This window comes from Pagrus pagrus, assembly GCF_965226575.1.
Source record: "Pagrus pagrus genome assembly, chromosome: 8".
Lineage (NCBI taxonomy): Eukaryota > Metazoa > Chordata > Actinopteri > Spariformes > Sparidae > Pagrus > Pagrus pagrus.
The window spans coordinates 24,975,902-25,003,498 of NC_140192.1; the positions used below are offsets into that span (position 1 = coordinate 24,975,902).

At 40.5% G+C, this 27,597-nt stretch overlaps 2 protein-coding genes across 2 annotated transcripts; both read right to left on the reverse strand.

The window, feature by feature from the left end:
* Window positions 1-3,314: 3,314 nt before the first annotated feature.
* Window positions 3,315-22,351, reverse strand: gfpt1 (glutamine--fructose-6-phosphate transaminase 1). Its single transcript, XM_084358842.1, has 19 exons — window positions 22,243-22,351; window positions 19,133-19,240; window positions 18,500-18,607; window positions 18,245-18,370; window positions 17,417-17,475; window positions 17,197-17,331; window positions 17,047-17,108; window positions 16,884-16,963; window positions 16,682-16,790; window positions 16,385-16,548; window positions 14,304-14,399; window positions 13,804-13,901; window positions 13,482-13,602; window positions 12,920-13,077; window positions 9,243-9,357; window positions 8,694-8,821; window positions 8,190-8,357; window positions 7,431-7,592; window positions 3,315-5,145 (listed from the first exon to the last, which is right to left on the reverse strand). The coding sequence occupies exons 1-19, from the start codon at window positions 22,247-22,249 to the stop codon at window positions 5,101-5,103; spliced, it is 2,049 nt and encodes a 682-aa protein (XP_084214968.1). The 5' UTR covers window positions 22,250-22,351; the 3' UTR covers window positions 3,315-5,100.
* Window positions 22,352-23,440: 1,089 nt separating this feature from the next.
* On the reverse strand, window positions 23,441-27,590 carry nfu1 (NFU1 iron-sulfur cluster scaffold homolog). The gene is made up of 8 exons (XM_084359644.1): window positions 27,486-27,590; window positions 25,870-25,970; window positions 25,638-25,773; window positions 24,933-24,999; window positions 24,727-24,844; window positions 24,570-24,633; window positions 24,309-24,483; window positions 23,441-23,831 (listed from the first exon to the last, which is right to left on the reverse strand). The coding sequence occupies exons 1-8, from the start codon at window positions 27,542-27,544 to the stop codon at window positions 23,793-23,795; spliced, it is 759 nt and encodes a 252-aa protein (XP_084215770.1). The 5' UTR covers window positions 27,545-27,590; the 3' UTR covers window positions 23,441-23,792.
* Between the last annotated feature and the right edge of the window lie 7 nt (window positions 27,591-27,597).

The window sequence follows — 27,597 nt, forward strand, 5'->3', positions numbered from 1 at the left end:
TGTGTACTACGAAACTTCACCCGACAGTCCTTCTGCATGGGGGTGAGTAGATAATGACTTAGGCCCTGTCCACACGTACACAGTAATTTCTTAAATTGTGTTTTGGCCTTTTGTACAAAGGCAAACAGCATTTTAGGTCACTGAAAACAGAGTTTTTGGAAGATGTTGATGAAGGTTCTCAGTCAACCAGGTAAAGTGCTGTATTGTTTTTGTGTTTCTGAAACACATCCAGTTGCCTACGATACAGCACTGAGAAGAGCTTTTGGGAAAACTCCTTCCAAGGTGAAGATATTCAGAACTAGAGAAGAGAGAAAAAATAGACCGCTTACAATGTTTTGCTGTCGAATTATCCAGGAAGATTCTGTGAAGAGCAGTCACATTTTCCTGCCTCGTTCATTGTATTTTCTGTAGCTAAGCAGCTGACCAGAGTATGCAATCTGCTTTCTGTTAATAATGGCATGCGCATGCCCAGTGCACATGAAAATACCCATGTACATGTGGACTAGGCCCTGATTTTCATTTTTGGGTGAACAGTTCCTTCAAAAAACACATATGGGTTTCATATGGTCTATATCACTTTTTGAGGTAGATGTGTATACAAACTTCAAAAGTTTCTTTAAGATGCTTCAATATTTACTTTGGTCAATTATTTCCGTTTTTCTATGCTGTCCATAGATGAAGTTATTTAGTTATTCCTGTATGAAGAAGAGGAGCAAGAACTCCCGAGTCTGATTCAACAGAAAGTTTCATTGCATCAGATGTTTGGATTCATGACATGATGATAATGAGATCCACACAGGACAGGATGCTCTTGTTACAAGTCTTGTTACTGTCTTGTCCTTTAAGAAAGACGTTTGCATTTATGATAAAACTATGTTTGGAGAGACCTTCCAATAATAACTTCCAAGACAGGCTGTTGTGTCATTCTAAAATAAGGCAGAAACTCAACACATTGCTCCCTCCCACAGGCTGGTTTCACAGCTGAGATTTTGATTTGTCACAGTAGTTTAAAACTTAATCATGGCTCTGATGCATTTAGGTGCTCCGGTTCAGGCTTCTGGTTTTGTGTGTGCAGGATCAATGACATGCTGACTGGGTGACATCAGACTTATTTGTTAGAGCAGTGCTTTTCGTGCTGTGACAAGTCAAAATGTTTGAGTTTAACATCAGAATATCCAGAATGACTTCACCATAGTTCAGTGTTTTTCAGACCTGGTCCTGAAGGCTCCCTGCCCGGCATGTTTCCACACCTGATTCAAATGATCAGCTCGTCATCAAGCTCAGCTGAGGCTTGAAAACAAGCCATTCATTTGAACAAGGTGTAATTGGGCAGGACAAGAGGCCTCCAGGAACAGGACTGAAACACAATAGGTCATGATTCAGTTCTCAAAACTTTATTCAATTAAGGTCAGCGTGGTGACAACACCTGCTCAGTTATTCAGACGCTCTCAGACATCATAAAGCAGCTGTGATTGGTTTGTACTCATAGTGAAGGACTTGGCTGCAGCACAGAGGATGTTACCTGAAATACTCCAGACGATGCTCCTTCTGGATGAAAAACTACCCACAATTCACCCTGCTGTTGGAGAATGGAGACTTTCTTTCTTCAGAGCGATGGCTGTCCTCTCTAATTACTCTGCAGCTGCACTTGAAGCCGTCGTTGTTGTTAGTCAGTGCAATGAAATCCTCCTGAGTATTGCGCTCGCTTTCACCAACAGTCTAGCTCTCTACCTTTCCACCATGCTGAGGCTGAATGCATTCCTCAGGCGCACGCTGGCAGGTGTGCTCTTCTCACGAGAGGAGCTGGACCAACGAGGACACCCAAGCTGCTCCACCTGGCCCTCATCACAGAGCTCCAGAAGCAGCAGCTGCTCTGTGAGGTGGTTAAAGTCGGTGTTGCTTGCTGTACCTGCACTCTGCCGCCATTCACTGTCTATTTGCATGACCCTCATCCATGTGGCACTATCAGCCCTGTCACTCTGTGCAGCGACTTGAGACCCAGTGTCTCCATTATGACTTAATGTGGATGCATCAGGCCATTACTGCCAACCTTACAGAGACTGACTGGTTACTCCACACAGCTACTTGGAATCATTTGGGATACAGCCCCTGAATGTCTCTTGAACCTGAGCTCTTTGTATATAATGTACAGAAAACTAACCGTAAATGATTTGTAAACTTTTAATATCAGACCGAATGTAAGTTGATGACTGGATTTCTAGTGTTTTTAATGTTAATAAAATAACTGTGAAATATTTGCTGACCAGACTGAGCACAATGTGTCATAATTGTCAGGATGTGTGGCGCTGCCCTCCGATATCTGTACTACCATACTATATAGTGTAAAAGATTAGGTTTTGTCCCAATGCATACGCTGCATTCAACTCAACGGTGGAGGTCGGAATTTGAGAGGAAACCTGTTTTTTCAGCATGAATGAGTTTAAGATTCATGAAATTCAAGATTTTTTAGTCAAAACAGCCCAGAATATGAGCTGATAACAGTGTTTACTCCTGAAATTATCCGGCAAAAGAGACTTTCGACCTTCCGAGATTTGCATCCAACTGTTTTTTCAGCATAAATGAGTGTTAGCTTTATTTAATTCCTTCAAGCCTTTCAGGTCCACGACCCCAAAAGTTAACAAAAACTTGGCTGGTCATAGAAAAACTATCAGGATGTTCAACTACATCTGCTCGCTTTTTGCAGCATGCAAGCCAGCATGCCTCACTGGCTATCCTGACCCATAATCCTCTGCACAGCGGAAGATACTTCACATCAGATGAGCTGCAGACAGATGACAGCTCATTGGCATGCTTTATGTTCCACAAGTTAGGTCCGTTCTGCTTTTATATTTAGCACCCCTGACTCCTGTAATAAACCACAGCACCTAATTAAAATCAATACTCTTACACCCTTTAGCCATTTTAGAAATGTAATCTTAAACCTCCTAACCCCAGGTTGTAATTGTTTTAAATAATTGTATTTTATTACCATTCACATTATCTTAACTATAACCGTTTTACATGACTAATCTTAGTTTACGTCCAATTATTTTGCAAGGTTTTAGAGGTTTTTTGTAATTTAATGTTAATTTACATGATTTTATCAAATTACCTGATGTTTTTAACAGCTTTGGCTCCGTTACTAGCCTGTTGTGACTGCTTTTACTTTGTCAGTATTTCTTCTTGTTATTGTTATTGTTCTTCTTCTTTTATTTGGCTCAGTGTCATTGTTTATGAGGGGACGATTGATGAATTCTTGTACGTCCTGAACAACTGCACCTTTTTCATCAAATGATCAGACACCTAAAAGGGGAACTAGTTGACACTTTATTGCATCAGTTCCACTAATAAATAGTGCCCCCACTCCCTCAGTAACCCAACAGATGTTGCTCAGATTCAGTGCAGCTTCCTCTGTCAATGCCTACAGTCAAGAAATCAAAATCTAATGTATATAGGTTACAAAAGTACCTGTAACAATGTTGTCCAGTTTTCAAACCCATTCACTGGCTCAGGAGAAGCTCAATGTTTTGGGGGGAAAATAAAAAAGCAAAAATCGAGTTAAGGCTTGATTGCAAAAGCAAGATAGATATCTTAAAACCTAAAAGGTGATAGCCTAAAAGAAACTAGCAGCTCCTATTTCTTCACTACACAACTGTATGTGTATGATATCACTCTCTCCTTGGCTTTCGAAACAGACATTTGGGGATCATACACACATACAGCTGGCATCTGACTTTCTAGCATCTAGAGTCTGACATACTGTCATACAACTATATGTGCTCCCTTTAGGCCTTGAAGCATCTTCACAGCACACAATCTACCAGCATCAGTACATGTTTGGCTACAAAAACAATACAGGATGAACATATAAAATATATATATATGTTTTGGTTTACAACTGCCAAAGCCATTGTAGAGATTTTTGGTTTGACAGGACATTTCAAATGACAGTAACATTCACATTTCAAATCAAAAAGTAACTTCAATAAAAGAAAATTCCTTTTTTTCTGGAAGAAAATAAAACAAATGTAACCAAAAAAAGAAAGAAAATTTAGCTTCAAATGGTCCCAATATTGCAGCAGTCATGGTGGCAGGGCGTGGGCTGGACACTGGGTAACACGTCTACCTCAGGTCAGTAACTTCATCCAACTTTAATTGCTCCAGTTTCTAGTTCAAATGTAAACTGGAAACCTGAAATCAGCAGTAAGGTCTCTCTTTTGAGCAGAGAAGCAATGAGTTTAAACACCAAGTTGTGCACAAACACATTCAAAAGCAAATGGTAAGTAGAAGCAGCGTATGGTAACAAGACAAAAAGTAAACGAGGCACATTCTCGTTAACCAAGTCTGAAATCTGAAACACTAAGTTTATATACGAGAACAAGCTTTTATGACCCGCCCAAGAAGATTTTACACAGTAGTGTATTCACAAGCTTTTTCTGTGATCTAAGTTGTGTCCTCAGAAGAAAGTCCAAGAGAGAAACGGAGCCAAAATTGGCAAACTGCACTGCAATTATGAAGCGGTGACCTGTGGCTTGGAATGAATTAAGACTGTCGTTTACTTCAACTGCAGAGTGAAGACACTTCAGATGATTAGCTGCCAAAGAAAAATATCCCTACTAAACTACAAATCATTGCACAAAAGAAAAAAAAAGAGCCAGTGAGGTCTTTAAATCCCAACTTCTGTCTTCAACAGTTTTCAGCCCCAGACGCTCCCAGTGAGACTAATCAGCACAAATGTAGACACGTTTTGAGTGTGAATGTGAATAAATGGTCACTGTCAGTTGCTACGGCTTCACAAACCCAGAGAGTAATGAGGATCATGTCAGTGCCAGCCCAGACCTCGCCACCACGGACAAAACAACTTCTCTAACAATAATACTACGATGATGCCAAAGGTTTCTGAGAAAAACAGACAGATACAGATAATATGCAACAGTGAGATACACAACTGTTGAGTAAAAGATTGCATTAAAAAGAGCCAGAAACAGACACACAATCGGGACACGTCTTCTCTTGGTTTTCTGCGTTCAGATGCTCCCTCGCTGTCTGTTTCAATGTGTGTCTGCCAGGCTTTTGTTGTTAAGTGATGAATGGTGTGGTTCACTCTACCGTCACTGACTTGGCCAGGTTTCTTGGACAGTCCACCTGCAATCAAACAGTAAAGGTCATTCAATGCACGACAAACAACAGTTATACAAATGGACATCAAGTAAATATCGAATATGATTTAACCCAAATCATAACAAACTTCAATGTGTGAGCCAGTGATATGGCAGCAGCAAATCCTTGGCCGGAACATTTTCTCATCACACAGACTTCAGATACTTGGACATACTTTTAAAAAAAGGGAAGTGTGGGCGTGAGATGGAGCTGTGTGGACATAAATGTTTGCTTCTCTGTCAGAACAGCGGTGCAGTTTGGCACGGCTGTGAATATTTATTGACTTAATAGCAAGAGCTAACTGGGCCGCGCTGTCAGGACATCTCTCTGAAGTAAAGTGCTCCAAACGCAGCATCAACACTGGCTATTTTTACATGCGGTACTTCAGCTGACCTTTGACATCCTGCAATACAGCAAAGCCAGTCAAGTATACAAAAGGTACAACAGATATTCCAACCCTGTTTAAATTACACAGTTTCTAATTCTTTGCTGACATAAAATTCAAGAGTTATTCAAGACCCAAATAACAAATTTCAAGAACTATTTCATGTGGACAAAAAACATGTTAGGGTTCGGGTGCCGTTTAGGAAATGCCTTTTAAAGGGTCTTCATTTTTGCTAAATTGATTTATCAACTTTGTAAAATTTTAAACAATTCCCACACCTTCTTAAACATCGTATTCTTTTCTGGCCCAATTCCCTCAAGTTCAAGGACCCAATATGGCAATATTTAGTCCACTACCCTATTCTTGTTCCTAGCCTCCACAATACCTTGCACAAATTCTGGGTGCAACATTCGGTGCAACCAGTCACTTAGCTGGAAGCGGTTTCCATGCTAACAGGACAGTAATCCTTATTCTTAGAGCATTTGGTGCTGTGTAACATTCATTCATAAAGATCTGGGTTAGTGACTTTATTGATCGAGTATTACTAACAGTGATATTATTGCTTAGCTCACATAGCTAAGAATTTTAAAGCCTTTAAAGTGCCGACAGTGTGTCAGTTATTATGATACTTTCCACCAAGCACCTTGAGTATCACCCATAATCGTTTCCTCATCAAGAACGAGCAGATAGAACTAGCAGGCTTTACACAGGCTCACAGACAACAATTAAAAAATATATCAAAATCTATTCTTGAACAATGAGGCGTATCTATTATAGAGCCCGACCAATATATTGGCCGATATATTGGCCTATCACAGATTTATCAGTATCGGTGTATATGTTGTAGAAAATAGCCAATAAGAAAACTTTTTTTTTTTTTACAGAACATAATACAGAAAAAGATGCTTTGGGTTAATTTATAATTATTAAATTCCCAGTGGAGTTTGTTTCAGTGTGCTGATGTCATTTTAAACAAAAAAGCATGTTGTTAAGCTGAAATGTTCTGCCTCCATTAATTCACAAGCGTTTAACAACCACATTAAAGGGGCCATTGCAAAAACTGTGTATTTATCTATAACTTCTGTGCATATAAGAATACTGGCAGATACACCAATTTCTGAATTTTTTTCCTCCTTAATACCAGTATCAGCCCCAGAAATCCGTTATCGATCGGGCCCTTATCGATTTATGTTCATTTTCACAAACTGTCAACACCTTGATTGTTTCCTCAAATTCATAAAGTTTCTCAGATCTTCTTTCTAGGGAACCTGGAACCCTGTTTTAAAAGACACTGCAGACACTCCTTACAATGGAGAAAGAAAAAATAATACTGAAAACATTCATAATGGTGACAGTTGGTGCCAACAGGTTTTTGTGTTATCTGATGTCTGAATTTGTGCAGAGACAGAGGTTTTTACATGTAATTACAATCCTCACTATCACATTCACCCCAGTGTTCTGAAATAAGGAGGTTTACTCCCAAAATTAGGGGAAGAAACACCATGACCTGCTCATATAAAAACAGCATGTTGTCTATGTCTTTGTTCTCAGCGCCTTTGCCTTCTGAGCAGTCGAGGGTTACACAGCCAGATAATCAGGGACACTGAGCCTGATGCAAAAAACATGCACATTCCACTGTGAATGTCCAACTTATTGTTCTCAGCTTTACTTTATCAACTTGGATTGTCCTATTATGAATATTTTCCACAGTGAACAGTATGTGTCAACACTAGCAAATTGGCGATACTGATTTTTTTTTTTAGCTAGAAAGATGACTGCAGATGGTGAGAAACGGATATTTTACTGTATTTTTGTGGCTTAACTGACAGATGAGGTAATAAATCTCATCTGGCAAAACAGTTGAGCCTGAAGGGACGGCACTTACGTCGTAACCTCGGAGGACGGCCAGGTGGAAGGACAGCAGCTGCAGCGGGATGACGCTCAGGACGCCCTGCAGGCAGTCCACACAGTGAGGCACTTTGATGACGCGGCTGGAGTTCTTGATAGTCTCGTAATCGTCCTTGTCACAGATCACGATGGGGCGGCCCTGTAAGTCAAACAAAGCAAGTCATCTGTCAGTGTGATCCTTATCGCAAATCTGAAAACTACCTGCTTTTCTTCCCCTCTTTTCTCGGTTGATCTTCACACCTCTTAAACACATCTGCTGCAGATTACCAACAGGGATGATGTCACGCTGAACTGACCCCTCCCTTGTATTTTTTGGGATGAAGGATCAGAGGTGTGGCACAGACAGAACTGTGAAAATGAACCTAACATGCGAAATGTGCTGCTGTCATCAAATGTTCAGGGAGAAGATAAGAAACTTCAGATGTTCTGGCTCACAGTGACGGCACAAAAATAAAGGAACATTGATTGTAAAAACAAAAATTCAAATGAGTTTACTCAAACAAAGTGTTTCCTGACCATTTCAATGAGTGAAGAAACAATCTGCAGGGTCAGTAAGTCATGCAACAGGATCATAATTTTAGGGGAAAAACAACAAACATTAACAGGATATCATCTTTCTCTGAAATAATTACAATTTTAAACATCTTGCCTTAATTTGTCCTAAAAATGTTAACTTTTCAAGGTACTTAGGGGGAGGAGGAGGAGGAGGAGCAGGAGGGATGTGTGTAGTTCTTACCTGGCGGGCTACAACTTGCTGCAGGGCGTTCTGACATTTGACGTAGGTGTGGTCTCTCATGATGATCATGATGACCGGCATCAGTTTATCCACCAGGGCCAGCGGGCCGTGTTTTAGCTCTCCAGCCAGGATACCCTCTGAATGCATGTACGTGATTTCCTTGATTTTCTACATGGGATGAAAATCAAAGTTTATGTTGCAGTCATTGCATTTTTATGGTCGCTTAATGCAGTATTTTATTATTCAAATAAGGAGTGAGATGAATGGTCAGAGACAATTTCTAGAATAAAGATCCCTGCAGAAACCTTTTTTGGTTTTGCAGAGAAAAATGGTAAAATATTTTCGGCAGTCTGGTTTTACTTCTATGAAGCTCTCCAGAGACACTTGGCTCATTACTGGTGTATAAAATAATAATAAAATAAGAGCTGTTTTAATCATTCTCACACCAGAAGATACAAATATTCAGACAGAGCTGGTTGAAAAGAGGAAGTTGTAGTTTCTCACCAGTGCTCCCTCTAGGCATGTAGCATAGTGGTAGCCTCTGCCCATGATCAGCACACTCTTCTGCTGGTACAGCTCGGTCGCCAGCTTCTGGATCTCATCATCCAAACTGAGGACCTCCTTAATCAGATCTAACACAACAAACAGAACAGAAAATCAGATATAACAGAGGATGCTTTGGAAAGCGGGAGCAGTAATATGTAATAACATGCATAGTGTTGAAAAATAACATGCTGCAACTGTCACATGGACTCACAATGTAGGGCAGGGAGTAGCCAGACATTCCTCATTAGTTTACCATTAGGGACATGCCATCATATGCTTTAGATCGAAAGAAGCATGCGAAGGCCTACAGCCAGTGGCTCGGCTGCCGCCTCCTCTCTCTCATCACTTTGCTTCCTCTTCCAAGAGGATTGTTTGAACAAAATCAAAACAGGCTTTGGATGTTCTTGATCTCTGCCCTGAGGGCTGGTTTTCCATCCCTATAAATTTTAATCTCACATGTGATAAGAATCTCCCTGATTGAACCTGAACACTGATGAATTGATTTACCTGGAAGCACTCTCAGGCCCTGGATTATCTCACGACGTCTGGGCTGCATGGAAATCCTGTCATCGCACATCAGGAGTGCAAACATGATTAGGGCCACAAACTGGCTGGTGTATGCCTGCAAGGGAGAAAAAACGAATCTATGTGTTAATTATGTTCTGAGATTCACTTTTTTAAATTTCAATTAAGGTCTGGGTGGTATGGCCATTAAATAATATTGCAATACACAATATATATCTCCTAAAGAGCGCTTCGTAAGCAATAGGACTGGGTAACAAAATCAATTTTGACCAAATACCTCGATTGTGACAATATTACCGGAATATTGGCACTAACCCTTTTGATGAACAATCAGTAATGTAGACATAAACACTAAGTGGGTTAGGGCCCCAACATGTCCTAAATATCAGGGCTGTTGGTGTAGGGTGTAGAAACAGAAGCCATTTGAGCCCGTCACTGTAGTATCCATGTTTTCAACCCGTTAGCACTGTTTCAACCGCCCCAGTGCCATTTGCAACTTTTCACGATGAGAAGTGGCTAAATTAGTGAGAATGCAGTCAAATAAAGATGCTTTATCATAACAACAATTCATCTTTCCACAGTCCAGAGCCCTCCAGTTTTCCCTTTTTGAATGACAAATACAGTGGTAGTGGTATGGAGAGGTATTTTCTCTCATGCATGTAGGCTATAGTCTTTGTAGTGTGTTCAAAGTGCAGCTTTTTGGCTGAACATAAGTGACACAGTTTTTCTTAGTCACAAATGGGTCTTTCATGTTGGTTTTGTGTTAGTATTAGAACAAAGGGAACAGAAAATGACATCACTTTACTGTAATGCAGCCTTTAAAACCAGGAAAAGACAACTTTGCCATATCAAGATATAATGATATCCCAAATTCTTCTTTTTATCCACAGATTTATAAAGAAAACAACTCTCTGAAGACGCGTGCATGAGCCTAGAAATCGTCACGAAACTACCACGGGACAGTGCATTATTCTTCTTGTGAGCTGTTTATTAAAGACATTTTTCAAGTTTTTCAAGATCCTGACTTGAGCCTCTCATTCAGTCAAGTCCTGTGTCTGTGCTTCTTGCCTCCCTGTTTTAAGAGTGAACTCCAGCAATAATCTGCACCAGATGAGAAATGGAAGGAGAGGTGGGTTTTAGTACACGCCAAGCAGCATTAAAATGCATGCAGCTGAGCTCAGTCAAGTCAGCACTGCTCATCCTGGAAAACTTTGAAAACATCACAACAGAGAGCACGCTCTCTGATCGCTCTGGAAATGTCACTGCTCGCAACCACAGCACATCTGAGAATCGATGCCTGTCGTCATCACCGCCCACTCCCTCCCCGTTCCTTCATCTCTGCGCACGTTTGGAGGCCTTCCATGCCCATTTGGGAGATTTAATCAGGGCTCGGGGTGAAGCCAAGTCATTTCACAGGACCCTGCAGACTCAGAAATGCCAGTGTCTGGGCCAAGAAAATAGCTGTAAAACCTTTACACTGTTTTTTTCCCCCCTGACAGCACGCTAACCACAGCTCATCAGAACTCTGACAGTCTGTGCTGTGGCAATATATTGAATCCACATAGTAAACTGTGGTGTTTTTCTGTGTTCACGTCATCCACTGTTTTGTGTTTTATGCCTGCAAATCTACATACAGCTGAAGCATGAACTGGATCGTTTTGTGGACTAGAAAACAAACTTTACAACCCTATTGGATACTGTTAGATAATTCATAAAGGCAGTCTGACCTGCCAGAAAGATTTGCCATTTGATAGCAGCAAACTATTTTGTCTCAAGTCTCAATTCATTCCATAAATCTTGGTTATGATCAGAGGAACTGGAAAAAAGCTGTTTTCCTCTTTTCCAGTCCACAAGAAAACCTCAAATTAGCATGAAACAGAGAAAATAGAGGCCAAGTCAACGAATTTGGAGTCATTTTGCAGTTGGGTGCAATACATGTTCTCCAGTGATTTGATGAGCTAGGTTGTGCAGCATTTGGTTGAGCTGGGTGTGGAGACGTGGCCCAGCCAGCCAAGCAGTAAATGATGGCGTCTCTGAGGCGTGCTCTGGAGCTTTGGAGCAGCTCGAGAGTCACTGAGCCAAGCCCAAGGGCTGGGCCATGGAGGGACCTGCTCCACTCTCTCCTCGCTAGCTGAGGCTCTACTAGTCCTATGCTCCAAGTCCAACCTGGCAAAGGGAGGTGGGGGGAGAATCAGAAAACCAAATGATCCTAGCTTTACATGAGTTGAGATGAGAATATCAGGCTTCTTCACCTCCCGGAGGAAAATGTCAGCTTCCAAGAGGTGGGGCCGGACTCACAATGGAGTTTTCATCTGGGTTTCATTCACTGTCAGTGGGCGTCGGGTTCATTTATGCGATGATGCAATAAGTTTATGTACAGATTCTTTGAGCTCAGTTTATAAAGGGTCAGTTCACCCAAAATATAAAAAACTTGTGTTTCTTCTAACTTGGTCACATCTAGGCTGCAACTAGCCATTATTTTATTTGCCGGTTACTTTTTTTGAATATTTTTCTTGATTAACTTCTTAGTTATTTGTTCTATAAAATGCAGACATTTAGCAGCACATAAAGTACATTAAAAACTCTGCTGGCCGTTTACATCCCGTTGAACTGTCATCAACTGGTCTGTTTTGTTAGAAAGTATTTGGAAACCATCCTTTGGTGAAAAATTAAGGTCAAGGATACCTTTTGTCTATAAAGTGTCTTACAAATATTGTGAAAATGTCCATCACAATTTCTAAGAGCCTAACGCTTTGATTACACTGGGCGTCTGTTACCTCACATGTGCAAAGCTGTTTTTTTCTGTCCTGAAAATGGATTCATACCGCACTGAGAGTCAGATGAAGTCATGAAGATCAATGTGAGAGGCTGAGCATCATGCTGGCTTGATATTGCTGACTTACTCAGACTGTATTAGTTTCATTGTTTGTTGTTTGCGTGTTTATCGTTCTTATTGTTGTTTTATTGTTGTGTTGTGGATCCCGAGTCTGCACAGGGTGTTTTATTTTGAAAATTGACCGGAAGCTCTATGCTACTCCTGTGTCTGACTTCCTGTCTGGCTCAATCTGCTCTTTCCAACAGTCTGTCCATTTCTGTCAAAAATAGACTTGGCGCATATTCTCCGTGGAGTAGAGCGGAGAGGAGAGCTGCTTCTGGGACGCTTCTGAAACTTGCCGTGGCGTGGCTGGTGGAACCATGAGCACTGTCTAGAACGGCCGTGATAAGCTCCGTAGGCCGGACTGAGAAATCCAGCAAATTATTATTTGAGAAGCTGGATCAAAGGAATTTTGGGCATTTTCGCATTAAAAACCAACTTGAACAAATTTGTTGACAATTTATTTTCTGTCGACCAACTAATGACTTTTGTTCTAATTAAATAAGAAAGTTTGGAGTATTGTAATTTACTGTTACATTTTCAGGCACAAGAGTTATGAAATGTATTCAAAGCAGCAGTCTACAAAGGAGGAAAATAAGATATATTACATTTTTTTTGTGACCCAACCCTTAAGAACTGAAAAATGTGTATAGATATGGATACTGTCAATATTTCCCAGACATAAATTTCTCCTGACACAGAAACAGCTCACGTGTCACGTTTCAGTCCCCGAGTGTCTATTAGACAATAAATGTGTCTTGTGGTAAAAACATTGCCGACTCACCTTGGTACTGGCTACTCCAACCTCTGGCCCGGCATTGATGTGGACTCCGCAGTCGGTCTCCCTGGAGATGGTGCTGCCCACTGTGTTGGTAATGCCCACAGTCAGAGCTCCCCTCTCCTTACAGTAGCGCAGGGCCATGAGGCTGTCAGCAGTCTCCCCTGGAGGATTGGCAGGGATGGAAAAACATAACAGTTGACGCAATGTGACAGTTGTGACAATAAAATGACTCAGATTTATTAGTTTGTTAGGAAACAGCTTCTGCACCACACAGGGTGTGGATTTGAAACAGCTTCAAAGAAAGACCACCACAGAAATACCACACAGTTGCAAAAAATAAATATCACCCACTGAAAAAAAACCCAACACACTGTCACAAGACTGCAGCAGAGCAGTAAAGATACAGAAAACTCAACTGCACAAGTCTTTACAATTTGTTAGGACTCAAGCTGAGTGTAAGAAGAGATAAATCAGGAAAAACCAGAGTGGCTCCCAGGGCTGGAAAGTGGAGGACAAATGGGGAATGTGCAACTCGATCAAGTCCAGATGGCACCGGCATCCCCACCTGACTGACTGATGAAGAAGCAGACGTCGTCTCTGAAGACAGGAGTGTTCCTGTCCAGAAAGTCGCTGGCCAGCTCCACCATGACAGGCAGCTCGGTCAGCTCCTCCAGGACCTGGCGGGTCTGGGAAAGCAACAGAGCACTGCTCAGCATCATTCTGTTAAAACAAGCCAGTCGAGCTCAGAGCAGGGACGTGCCAGCACACAGACCTCACACCTGTGTCCACAACGCAGACATTTCCAACTAGGCTGATGGACTCAGATGTGTTTCCATTATGTGCATTTACACCAAAGAAGAAAAAGCATTCAGTTGGTGGTTACTCACCGCCACCCCGGCATGGTAGCTGGTGCCGCAGGCAATAAGAATAAGTCGCCGACACCTCTGGATCTCTTTGATGTGGTCCTTCAGTCCACCCAGAATCACTGAAAACAAACCAAACAGCTAATCAATCATTCTGCCTCATTATTTTCCACCTCGTTAAAAAAAGGCCACAAACAGCTCATAAGAGCGGTGAGAAAGAATGTTTTAACAACTACCACTGAGAAGTTTATTATATATGCATACACATATCTTGCTTTTATTATTATTACAATTCTGTTAAATAAATTCAAGCTCAATGAGAAAAAGCTTGGATTTTAAATGTTATAAAACTAAGATTATTATGACATGCATACATAAATAATGTGTTCTTATGTGCTTTCCTTTTTAGCAATCGTGAATTGAAGACATGTTTTTGAGCAAAATGCATGAAGAAACATAGTAGAAAATTGTGCATTTACAGGTGTGTTATTACATGAATGCTCTCCTGGGAAAACTAATCAGACCTGTGTTGTTATCAAAGTTGATTCTCCCTCTCATGGTGTTGACCACAGACTCTGGCTGCTCAAAGATCTCCTTCTGCATGAAGGAGCTGTAGTTGCCTGGGGTGGAGGATCAGAAATCAGGGAACATTTCCAATACTAGTTAAAAAAATAAATAAGTAATGCCTCTTAAGAACACCGTGATGGACTTTTTATAAAGTGTGAGCCCACTTGAGACCGTCTGAGAAGGGTCTTGCTGACACACAGTAAGTACCTGAAAATGAAAACCACAGCCTCCTGGAGGAGTAAGAAAACTCTTTACAATGTTTTACTGATAATCAGGCCTTCCTGGAAATGGGAGTTACTGTCTTTTTGTTGCTTTATTAACAGATTTAAAGCCACAGGGTAGGTTGCCCCTATAAATGAAGGAAAAACAAAAATGAGACATCAGGGGAGATAGTGTTTTTCCATCAACAATAAACTGCGACGGTGAAATATGCGAGCATTTGTCAGCCTGCCTCTGACAGCAATTTGGGTCACGCAAATTAGGTTATTCAGCAGAAAGGCTCCAGAAACTGAAACGGAGGAGAGAGGCTGAGTAATGACAGGACCACAAAGGAATGTAGAGACCAGCCAACATCAGTTTACCTCTGCCCTCTGCTGGATTACTGAGGAAGAGTCAGTGGAGAGGTAGGAAATACAAAAATGTACAGACTAAAAGAATACAAGTTATTGCAGCAGAGAAATATGGAATTAAAGTTTAAGTGTCGTCTTTTAGCTTTAATGGTGCCGAGTCCCCTAACTTAAGGACATAGCAGAAGGATTTTAAATTTTAAATTAGACCTATAATGTAGGGGGCGGCTGTAGCTCAGTGGGTAGAGCAGGTGACCAGAAGGTTGCTGATTCGAACCCCGGCTCCCCTGGGCGGAACTGAGCTACGTGCCGAAGCATCCTTGAGCAAGATGCTGAACCCCTAAACTGCTCCTGATGCGCAGTTGGCACCTTGCAAGCTGCAAGGCAGCCTCTACCATCAGAGGGCCCTGGATGAACTGGCATCTCATCCAGGGGTGTACCCTGGCCTTCGCCCGGTGAGAGCTGGATTTGGCCCCAGTAGCCAAATATTTGCATGTTCCAGATTCTCAAATAAGATTTCCTGCTCGTTTGTGATAGTAATATATTTTTTTTTATGAAATGTTGGGTGGATAAAGAACCAATTTAAAAGACAGGAAACAAGGGGGTAACAGCTAGCCTGGCGAGCTCTCTCACCTTCCGGCACCTCTAAAGCTCACTTATTCACACATTATATCTTGTTTGTTTAATCTGAACGTGTAAAATCAACAATTCATTGTTTTATGGGGGTTATGTGCCTGATCATTTCTTGGCAGGGACCAGTAACTTCTTAAAGTCTCCACTAGTAGCCTGGCCGCTAGCACCAGCCAAGAAACACTCTGGCACACAACCACCCCTTAAAAAGCAAATTACAACTTTTTAAACATGTTTTTGTTATATAGACATAAGTTGTTAAAGCAGATTTGAGAGATGCGAGTCAATCTTCTGATCTACCTCTCGACAAGGAAGCAATTAGACATATTTGTCAAAATGTTGAACACTGTTCATCTGATGCAAACGTAAATACTATCATATTAAAGCTGAAATTTACACTGAGGACTCATCAGGCTTTGTTAATGTTTAATGTCAAATCCTGTGTGCTGGAGAACAAAGCTAAAATCAACACTACAAAATGCTTCATTGTCCGTCTACAAACTAACTGCACTATACAGTACGTTAACTAAGGCACAAAGGAGGGAAGGTGAGGGTGATGAAGTCCTGGAACTCAGGGCTCATTTTAATGGCTTCCCTGGGGGATGCAACTGACCCAGCAGAGTTGTAACTATTTGGGTGGTAACAAGAATAGCTTCAGGGCTGGATGTTAAAGGCCAGTTCAGCTATATAAGCAGCCAGTCCTCCATTAAGATTTACTCAATAATAACAGGGTTCAGTATACAATTACAAGGCAGTGCACTGATGATTTACTTGCATATATATCCAGGGGGACTGAATGATGGGAAGAAAATGAAGAGAACAAAGGCCGACCTTCCACTCACCCTTCATGATCTGCTGTAGCTCCATCTGCAGGGTCTGGATGGCGCGGGCTGGATAGTCTCCGGTCTTCCGCTTCATCCTGTGGATGGACAGCCGGCCTTCCGACACAGCAGCCACATCGTCATCCTCCAGGAAGATCACACGGTTTGTGTGCTCGATCACCGCGCTGTCATGAGGAGAGAACATCAAGCCATTGGATTCACACTCTACAGATAAAGCTGAGACATGTTGGACTGGGGACTGTGTTTAATGGAGAATGTTTGGACGCTGTGGATGGAAAGACATAGATATCTGCTCACCTCGCATCAGAGGCAAAGTAGTACTCCACAGCCTTCTCATCCACAGGGAACAGGCAAGTGTCCTGGTCTGCCCTGGGCAGGGTACCACAGGACTTCTTGTCTTTACCAGCTGAGAATAAAAAAAGAAAGAATACTAGGCCTCAGTCACTATTACGCAATCACATGAAAACAAATGAGACTATAAACAGAAATCTGAACCTACAAGAGCGGTAGAGGACAGGAATATGATCTGTGGACAGCTTGTGATCACTCCTCACTCCCATCAGCAGGGGACTTCCCCTCCTGCACAGCAACATTCATATGAGCCAACAATACCTTAATGTGCATTAAGTAACAACAGTTTGACAGCATCAGTGTGAGTGTACCTAGTGCCAACGGCCTCTCCGGGGTAGTGGACGCTCTTGAAGACCAGGGCGAAGGCTCCCTCCTGGCATGTGGAAGAACAGACACATCAGATGGACTCTTTTATCGGCTGATCACTTCAGAAGCAGTCGTGTGCATGAGGAGGTTCTTACCAGCTGCTGGGTCACCCGTTCCACCAGTGTAGCGAAACTGATGTCATCACTCTCCCGGTTGTCGTACATGTATTTCACCAGCTTGGCGATGCTCTCTGTGTCAGTCTCTGACTCAAACTCGTAACCTTTGCTCTCCTGTGGAAATAGGGAGAATTATTCCTGTCTACTGTCATTAGGGTGAAGAGATGTACAGAATAGTTGATGAAAGATATTTGCTCACCAAGAATTTCCTCAGGTCTTTGTAGTTGGTGATGATTCCATTGTGAATGACAATGAACTCTGCAGACAAGAAAGAAACTCTTTTAACTTTAAAGCTTTGTTCAGACTGTCCGACTGTTATTTGCAAGTAATCAGACCAGATCTTTGTGTCCAGACATCACTAACCTATGTGCATGGTTGACTGTGGTAACAACGTAGGTGTCAACAACTAAGTCATGGAACAGACAATTTGTTTCAATGGGACTGTCCATGGACTGTTGTCACAGATTCTGCTCAGTCACTCTGATGCCCTTCCATTACTCTAGATATGAGGTTGTTGTTGTGTGTCGTGTTGCAAGTTACACAACAGACACTTTGAAATCCAAGAGAACGTCAGTGGAAATCTGATTGGAAGGCTTTTCAAACCACCTCCAAATGTGGTTTCATTTCATGTTTTTGTTGGGGTCCAGACTACCTAAATCAATCAATAAATTTAATAGATCAATATAGATGCAATGTGGTTTAGAGCCTGACTGATATATCGCCGATAATGACCTGTCACCAGATTTGAGGATAATTGCAAAAAATGTGTGTATATCATCAGATATATTGATATCCGATTTTTTTTACTCCCTAATGTCAGTATCTGCATCAGCCCCAAAAATCTAGTATCAGTCAGGCTCTAATCTGAACATGCCAAAAAATAGATCTGGGCTGGCACTCTGAATATAACCTAAGACATCAAGCAACCTTCACCCCGGTGAAAACAAAACAGATTTGTGGTTAATGACGTGGTCAAACATTTAGCTGTCTGGAGCGAATAAGCCTTCTATCTTTAAAACGAACTGACCATTTGTCTTGTCGGATCTGTGAGGATGGCTGTTAACCGGGCTTGGAACACCATGAGTGGCCCAGCGAGTGTGAGCGATGCCGAGGTGAACATCAAACTCCACGTCCAGGTCGATATCCTGCTGTTCTAAAGGTCAAACAAACACACAGACAATATTAGGTATCCCAGCTGTACTACAGTGTACAGCATGACAAATCAAGGCTCCATTTGTTAATAATTGATTCTTGTCAAATGAACAAATTCATCTCATCTTACTGTTGATCTCCTCATCGAGAGCCTTCACTTTTCCACGTTGTTTGATCAGTTGGATTGACCTGGCATTTGACTCCCAATCCTTGCCGTTGCCGCCATCAATTCCCACACCTAACAAAATTAAAAAACAATAAGTATCATGAGATCTGCAGTATTCACAATTCCCTCAGTATCAACAGCTTAAAAGTCATAATAGTGCTTTTACCACTTTGCAAGTAATTTTTAGGGTTTTTTGTCTGATATCAGAACAGAAGTCCAACATTACATACTGCTTTATTCAACTAATGCATGGAAAAAACCTTTAAGAACTGTGTGGAATACAAATGGACTTAACATGAAGTAAATTAGCTCCATTAATGGTCCAGCAGAGCAGGTCTAACCTTGCAGGGTGTCAATGGCTGTTCAATAATTCACAGTGACCATCAGTTCTGCTTTGTGTTCCTACCTCATTACAGACCAAATAAACAAAACATCGAGTGTGACTGACAATACTATTCTTATGCTGCATTCACATTATACTGGACAAAGTGTTAATACTATCAGCAACTTGCTGGTAACAGAATAACTTTCCTGCACGCGGACAATAAGGGTACACTGGAAGAAAGATCCCTGATTAAAATTTAGTTTGTTTCTCACCGGCTGAGTCGTAACCTCTGTACTCCAGGCGCTGCAGACCTTTGATGAGGATCTCAAGGATCTCACGCCGAGTCCTTGGCACATGGTAGTTAAGATAGGCAAAGATTCCTAGGAGAGGAGCAAAATGTCAAGATTCACAGATATGTTTGTCCTTTAAAGGTCAGCTTAGAAGTGCAGCTGAAAAGCACAGATTGAAATGTCTGCTAGACTGGAAAATCTATGTGGCAGTGTTAATTAGCTGCTAACTCAGCGCTGTTCTGCAGCTGACTCTCGATGTTTGCAGCAGTGCAGCCCTAGTATCACCCAAATGAGTGCATGCCACACTATGTGGATTTAAAAGGTCAACTTCACCAATTTTACAAATGAAAGTGTGTTTATAGGTCTTGGGGAGTACTACGGCTTATGTTAATAAAGTAGCATAAAGCCTTTTGTGGCTCGAGAGGAAGCTGCATATTACCCACAATGCAACCTAGCCACTGATTGACATCACTAGAGGGAATTTATCAGATGCAGCTTCCTCTGGAGCGTCAGCAGACTTTAAACTACTTTTTTCACATATGCAGTAGTGCTCACCAAGACCTGTAAACACACTTTACTGTGTACAATTGGTGGAGTTACCCATTAAGAAACAAAAATGGCAGTGCTGAGTGATACAGCTGAAATCAATATCACAATATTAATAAAAAAAATATTTTTTGATACATTAATATACACATTATAATTCTACAAAATTGTGCAAAATCACAAAAAAATAATCTGTGTTCAACTGTTATTCATTACATCAGACAAAACTCATTATATTTATAAAGATAAAAAAACTTGTATTTATTCTGTTCAATTTGTAATTTACTTCTGATTAAAACATTGTTAAATGTTGACAAAAACATTCTGAAATCATACTGTCGGTACAATTCCAACAGAAGTTGATATATGGAAATGTTAAATTCCTGACCTACTTACCAAAGATAAGACTAAATATGTTATTAACTCATTATAGAAGTAGGACAGGCAATACTTAGTGATGTCAGCATCTACTATCTAGGACACCATGTCAAAACTCTAGTGGAACAAATAAGGGATGCACCAATAAATCGACTGATGTTCTCTCCTATCGGTCCATCTGCAAATAAGATGACATTCACAGATGGCAGAGGCTGATGTTTATCTGTTGTGTCATATCAATTAAGCGCTAGCTCATTCATGAGCTACTGGCTTGTGACATCCCTGCCTTCAGTGTGTAAGGCTATACTGAAAAATTCTTATCATGTAGGTAGTTGAAAATGATATTTCATGTGAAATTAGTTTTTATGATCAAATTTGTGCTCTTTCAAAGATGGTGATGAGGGGCTGAATGACTTACAAATACAGAAGACGTTTCAATCCGGAGGTGAAATGTCTTAGAGAAACTGAAAGTCCAGTTGCCCACAATATAACACCTAGAACTGATCAACATTTTTCACCATTTAATAGATCAAACAACTAATCGAATAATTTAGTAAATAAATCAACGTTGCACCTCAATACACTAAATAACTGAATATTGGAGCCCTGCAGTGTACAAGCTGTTTATTTGCTTTTTTCATGATTTGTTCTCTTTCAGCTCTGCACCTGGCTGGCCTCTTTATTTTGAAACTCTATGGTGAGTAGACGCCTGAGAAACAAGTCTTACAGGAGAGGTTACTGCAGTGTTATAACAAATAATGCTTTTGGTTTGGGTGGCCAGACCGGCTTTGAGACAATGGCGTGTATCTATAGACCTGGTATTTGGCAAGCTGACATCTCCTTCAAAGGAAAGAGATGGGAAGGGAGGGGACTGTCCCAGACACCAAGAAATCTCATTCAAGATGTTTTGGTCCAAGATACTTGTATAAAACTATCAAGAATCATATGAAGACATTCACAGTCCCATGCGTTCAATTCCAAAACTGACTATAATGGCACAAGAACAGGACCACATAAATCAAGACTTAAGCATTAAGCTGACAAATTTCAGCAACAATCAGCACATCTTTTTTTACAGATATTTGGCATCCGCAGCCAGACCAATATTTATCCAGCTAGTTACTCACAGGGACAGGAGCTTCACCTTAAGTGGCCAAAGGGGAGGCATAAAATACAGCCCTTGTACACAGCTAAGCGCTGACAGAAAAATGCAAATGTAGAGCCAGAGGGCTCCCTGGTTCAACAGAGCATTCATTCAGACCAGCAGGTGATTGAGGAAGGCAGTGAAGGAACAAATCAGTGAAGGACAGCAGGGCAAAAAGATCCACCTTGACTTCAGAAGCAGGTTTAACAAGAGTAAAACAATAACCACAGCATGGTGACGTATTGTTTTCTCAGTATATATTAATAGAGAAGTATTTGTTTATTGCCAAGAATAACAACTAGTTTATCTGGTCTGATTGGTGAGCTGGGATTGTTGTGAGAGTGATGGGAAACAGAGAGGCTGTGGTTATCAGTCACAGTGTGTTAAAGGAGGAGAATGTGTCAGATAAAAGAAAGGCGTATCTGCTAGATGGTACATTTCGAAATAGATCATTTTCCGGGTACCTCCTCGGTAAAAGTTTGATGTTAGTGGCATGTTCCTCCTAACCAATGGGCAAATCAGGCTTTAATTTTTAAGCACATAAGTATATGAAGAATCCACTTAACATAATGTCAATGTTCACTCGTCGTTGGTCCAAGTGTTTTAACGAAATATCATCAAATTAGGGTGACAACGGTTTAACTATTATTGGAAAGTTACGAGATGGACGCATTAATGTCACCGCAAAGCACGTACGCTGCCTGGCGTTAACAGGAAGAGAGCAGGGCGTCATTTTAACGTTGCTCAGGGATGTAGGACATCGTTTACTTAAAATCACACAGATAAGATGTTCAGTAAAATGAAACACTGTTTGGTTTACGTTTGTCTAGCTAACAGCATCAGCAGCTCATGTTCGCTAACTCCGGTTAGCCACCCCTAGCTAATTTCAACTGAATTGTACCTTTAGCCTACACTAACGATGCTAGCAGTGTTACAGAATTGGTTAATTCGCCATTCTGAAAAATGGTGAATAAGACACAACTCCTGTTGAAAAGTATAAATGTAAAATACATTCAGTACTCACCACACATGTCTACAGTTTGGATGCCAATTGCAGCTACTCGGGTAGCTGGGTACGCCTGTCAGTTAGCTTCGCCCCCTTCTGGGTTCACTGAATCACAGCCAACCGCCTTCTTCCATGGCGCCGTCTGATTGGTCGAGCGGCCTGTCAGTCAAGTTGCGCCTACCGACGCAGACAGGTCTGACGTGGCACCAGGATGCGGATCCGTGGGCAGGACAGCGAGCAGACCCAGCAGACCCAGCTGCACACCTAAAATCAACAGCAGCGCACAACGGCGGGCCTGTGCTCCCTGCCAACTGCAGATGAATGGAAACCCTGGTGATACAATGCAGCACTATGAGTGTTATTTGTCAATGAAATGTCAAATGACGAATGTACTTAAAGCCAGTACGCGGTCTGAAGAAGAACTATCTGTGGTCTCTTGGGTTTAAAGTACTTCAGCACAGCAAATATACCTCTCTGACAGTGTCAGAAATGCTGTAAATGAGTATTGAAAAATCACAAGTCATCATCTATTACGTGAGATTATGTTTTGTGTACATTTTTTTTTTTTTATCACTCTGGAGTATAGTTTGTAAAAGCATCACTGGCATAGTTCATGAAAGTTTATTTGATCAAATGTAAAGCTGGTCGAAGAGAAAAAATCCCAATCAGTCCTATAAAAACGTTTGTGTTATCATCAGAGATGGAATGTAACATAGTACATTAACTCAAGTACAGTTTTGAGTATTTTCATTTTCTGCTACTTTATAGCTCCAAAATGTACTTTTATTCCACTACATTCATTTGATAACTTTAGTTACTAAAGTTTAGTTACTAGTTAGTTTACTTTGAGAACTGCATGCTGCATCAGGGCCACGGTGGCACATTTTAAAAATCATTTATTTAATCGCAATCAAGATTAAAAAAACACTGACTTCAATAATCGTAAAAAATGCTGAATATACAGTATATACAAACATGTAAATATATTTATAACTTACTTTCACTTATACTCTTAACACTTAAGTACATTTATCAGCAGACAAAAAAATACAAAAAACTAGATAAGAAAGTTTATAATAATTGTGAGTGATATCTAGCAACTGTAATCTTGTATGTTTGCACTGAAGGAGGGTTGTAAAAAGCATGACATTATTAAACACATAAATTATTCACTGCACGTAACAATAAACTGATGGATTTGGAGGCACAGCAGTCATAAAATATTTCAATAAACTTTATTTATATACATACAGTATATGTATTGTAGCCCTAAGGGCTGTGTTGACAAGTGTATGATTCAGAAAAGGTGTAACAATATGAAATAATAAATACAATTTATTTATGCTCTGTAATCCTCAGTTTCTATGAAACTGGGCTCTTCTGTCCCAATTTTTAAAATACTGTCATAGCACAGAAAAAGCTGAACAAAGTCAGTAATAACATCTGGATGAATAATTATGCAATAATGATGATGTTGAGTTCTCGCACACTGCAAAGCTATACATCAGCTACTATGACTGTGGCCAGAGGAGGGAGGAATGTGAAAATGTGCTCTGGTTTGGTGTGGTTCACGCTTGAGCTGCCTTCTCCTCCTCCTCATCCTTCACCTGTGGGAGAATATAACAAGTTTAGTTATTGTCAAGTAGCACAGATATTTTCCAACGCTTATTTTATTTAATGCAACTTTTATCAGTTATCCTGTCATAAAAAGGAATTTTAAAACACAGTACTTATACAACAAAAATTACAACAAAAAACACCTGATCTTAAAGCCTTGGCAACTCTAAAATAGAATGTTTATAACAAATTACTGCAGCTCTGTAATTTATTTAGTACTATAAAAGTATTTAAGCCTATTATAAAACAAAAAACACTAATTGCACTTTAATTATACATTTATTTATCATCATAACTCTTTATTGTCAAGGTATATGGTTATTATTTATACATCAATTACTGTCCCAGCCTTTACAATGAACCAAAACACGGCAGAATACAAAATATTAAAGAGGAAGTCAGAAAGAAGAAGCAAGTATTAATCTAACTAAATTAAGTAGCATGTGTGCAACACAGGAGAAACAAACCTGCTCCACTGATTCAACTTCAGGGACATAAAACTGCAGCATGTTTTGGATTCCACTCTTCAAAGTAACAATGGAACTTGGACAACTGGTGCATGAGCCCTGCAGCTTCAGTTTAACAATGCCGTCTTCAAAGCCCCGATACAGAACATCACCTCCATCCTCCTGCACTGTTGGCCTGGGGAAGAAGAAAAACACACGTTTGGAAAAAGAACAGAAAGCCACTGTCACAGGAGACAGGTGCGGATATTAAGGTGCAGCCACCTTATTCGAGTATCCAGCAGTTCTTTGATCATCGCAACCACTTCATCATCGTCGTCTGATGGAGCTGAAAAGACAAGTGGAGATTCCTTGGCATTCACAAACAGCTTGCCCTACCAGGTTCAGTGTAACGCACCGCATAGCTGATTGAAATCCTTACCTGTATCCGCACTAGGTTGGCTGTCCTCATTGACAACAGGAAGTCCAGAGGTGAAAAAGTCCATAATAGTAGCGAATACATCAGGCTTAATTACTTTCCATTCCATATTTGCATCAGACTAAGTGGAGAGAGAGGACGGAAGCAAGTTATTCCAAGCAATGCGAGTACAACATGCCACACTATACATAATATGGACCTAGTTTTACCTTTGATATGGTGATAAAGTCGGGGCCCAGGAGCACACCCTTGACTCCATCAATCCTGAACAGCTGTCTGAAGAAAAAAATAGAACATTGAGCTGTTATGGGACATACAAAGTTAATTTGACATTTACAACGTTTAGAAATGTTTTAAAATATCCACTAACTAGGCTATATAAATCAAACCAATAACAGATATCATGCTTTAAAAAAGAAACACAGTTGTACAAATAAAGTGCCTATGCACATATGTGTGTTACATTAATATCACACTTTTGATCTATTTTTCTTATGGCACAAACAGTGTTTCAGGTAAGATCTGTAACACTGAAAGATTGAAAGCTCAAAAGCTCAGACAAGCATCCACAGTAACAGAATCTAATCAAGCCGTGGAGGACACACTGTGTTCTTTGCTTTAAGGACACTGGCTGCAGACTGAAGGACAACCTGAGAAACACTCTTCCTACTGCTATTTCTGTGCTCAACAAGAATAAATAAAAAAATTCTTGGGCACATTCATTGCTTTGGTTCTCATGCTACTGGTACGGCAAGTGAATAAAACTTCACAGGGGGCTTGCCAGATAGAAGTGTAATAAATAATCGTAGCTGTATTCTTATTAGGAGTAAACTACTACACCGTATCAAAATACAGGCTATGAAAGCGATTTATTTCTCTTCATTCAGTAAACTTGTATTTAAGCAGTCATATACCTGACTAAGGGCGAGCAGTGTGCGTCACGAGGGCTGTCAAAGTTCATCGTTCCCGATTCAAGAACTGTACGACCGGGCAGAAACTTTAGGCTGTTTGGATTTGGTGTGTCCTGCGTCTGCACAAACATGGTCCTTCCTGGAATTAGACAAAACACAAAGAGGAAGAATGTAACATCGGTCGTTATGTTTTCTCTAAGTCATAGAGCCACAAGCATGCTGCAGGTATACACACCAGGGACAACCCAATGGGGGTTTTGTGGCCATCTGTTAGAGACTCCTGTGTTATGTGAAGGCCAGTGTAATCCAGCGCTCTGATATCCACTGCCAGCAAGACTGCCAACACATAAGAGAGATTCATAAGGTTATTACCAGTGGTGTGGGTAGTAAAGAAGTGTAAAGTAGCAGAAAATGGAAATATTCAAGCACGATTACCTCAAAACAGTTCTTGAGTAAATCTACTTAGTAACTCTCCACCACTGAATATAACAGCAAACAATAACACTTTATTAACAAATTCATGCTGCTAAAAATCTGAATATTCAATTTCCATGCAAGCTTGTTTATCTTCGTCCCTCCTACTTGTGAATGTTTGAGGTTAAAAACGGAATCAGTTGTGTAAAACTAATCTACTTAAAACCTTTTTGTGCACAACACATCATTCCTTTGTAGCACAAGTAATAATGTTACATGGGGCAAGAAGAAAACATGCCCTGCAATGACTCATGCAGCACAAACTAAAAAAACAGGAAGCATCATTTGTCTTGTCCATGGCAATGACAATGCACAATTCATGTCATGTGGGAATTGGAGGGATGTTCACATATAGACAAATATCTGGTATACTACAGTGCAACAAAAATGTGAACCCCTCATTTAACTATTTACTTACTTTGAACTAGAATTGATTAATTAAGCTTTCCTACCACATCTACTGACAAACTCTGAAAATGAAACCAGATATCTACAAGTCAATGATAACAGGTAGTAGGCACACATAAAAAACTATTGCTAAACTGTTCACCACCTTTACTGTGACAAGATTAGATGAATGGAGACCACCTGTGTGTAACTGAGGTGTTACAGATCTTTGTAGGATAAATATACCTGACTCTGGATGCTCCTAGTTGGTCAATCTCCGGTCAAAAACTACTCAATAAAAATTAAAGCATTCTCCAAACAAACGCTTCACAAAGTTATGAAAATGCCCTAAAAAATTGTTTCCAAGACACTTAATAACATTCGGATCCGAAGTTTATTCATTCAATAAATTATATCAAAATAACTACAAATAACTGGAGAGAGAAATGTGACTCGCAAGGTTTACTTTCCAACCAGACAACTCCAAATATAAGATCAAAGTTACAGAGGAGAGCAAAGACCTCATCCTCATCATTAGATATGTAGCAGGGCTAGCCTTTATTTACCATTTTTTGAAAAAAGTATTTCTGATGAAACATTACAATTTCCAGATGTGCACTTAGGCTCAAGGCTGCGGCGTTAGATGACTGCTAATAAAAAAAGAGGTTCCAACAAAATTTACTCGAAGGGATTTAATTGTGTACTAACTTAAATGTAATAATAGAAGAAATTATTTTAGTATGCCATTAACGAGTCATTTTTGTTCAACAATGTCAAGCAAGCTTTCATAACTGACTGTTCATCACCTCACGCTGCTCTGAGAAGTAATAATCAGTCTGCGTCACTCTGCAACTTAGCTAGCTAGCTAGCCGCTAATGTTTAACGTCAGCTGTACTCAGGCAGTTAATAGCTCTCTGCATGTATACGGGTACAACAAATGCAAAATAAAAGTACATCACATTGTCACAGCTGACAAACAGGTAAACTTACGGACGCGAAAGTCTTGCTGAAATACCCAACAACCTGCCGACCTGTCTGTAAGTCGCCATGTTTGTTGTGATTATCTAAAGCAACGGAAGTGATCAGTCTTACTTTCGGAAGT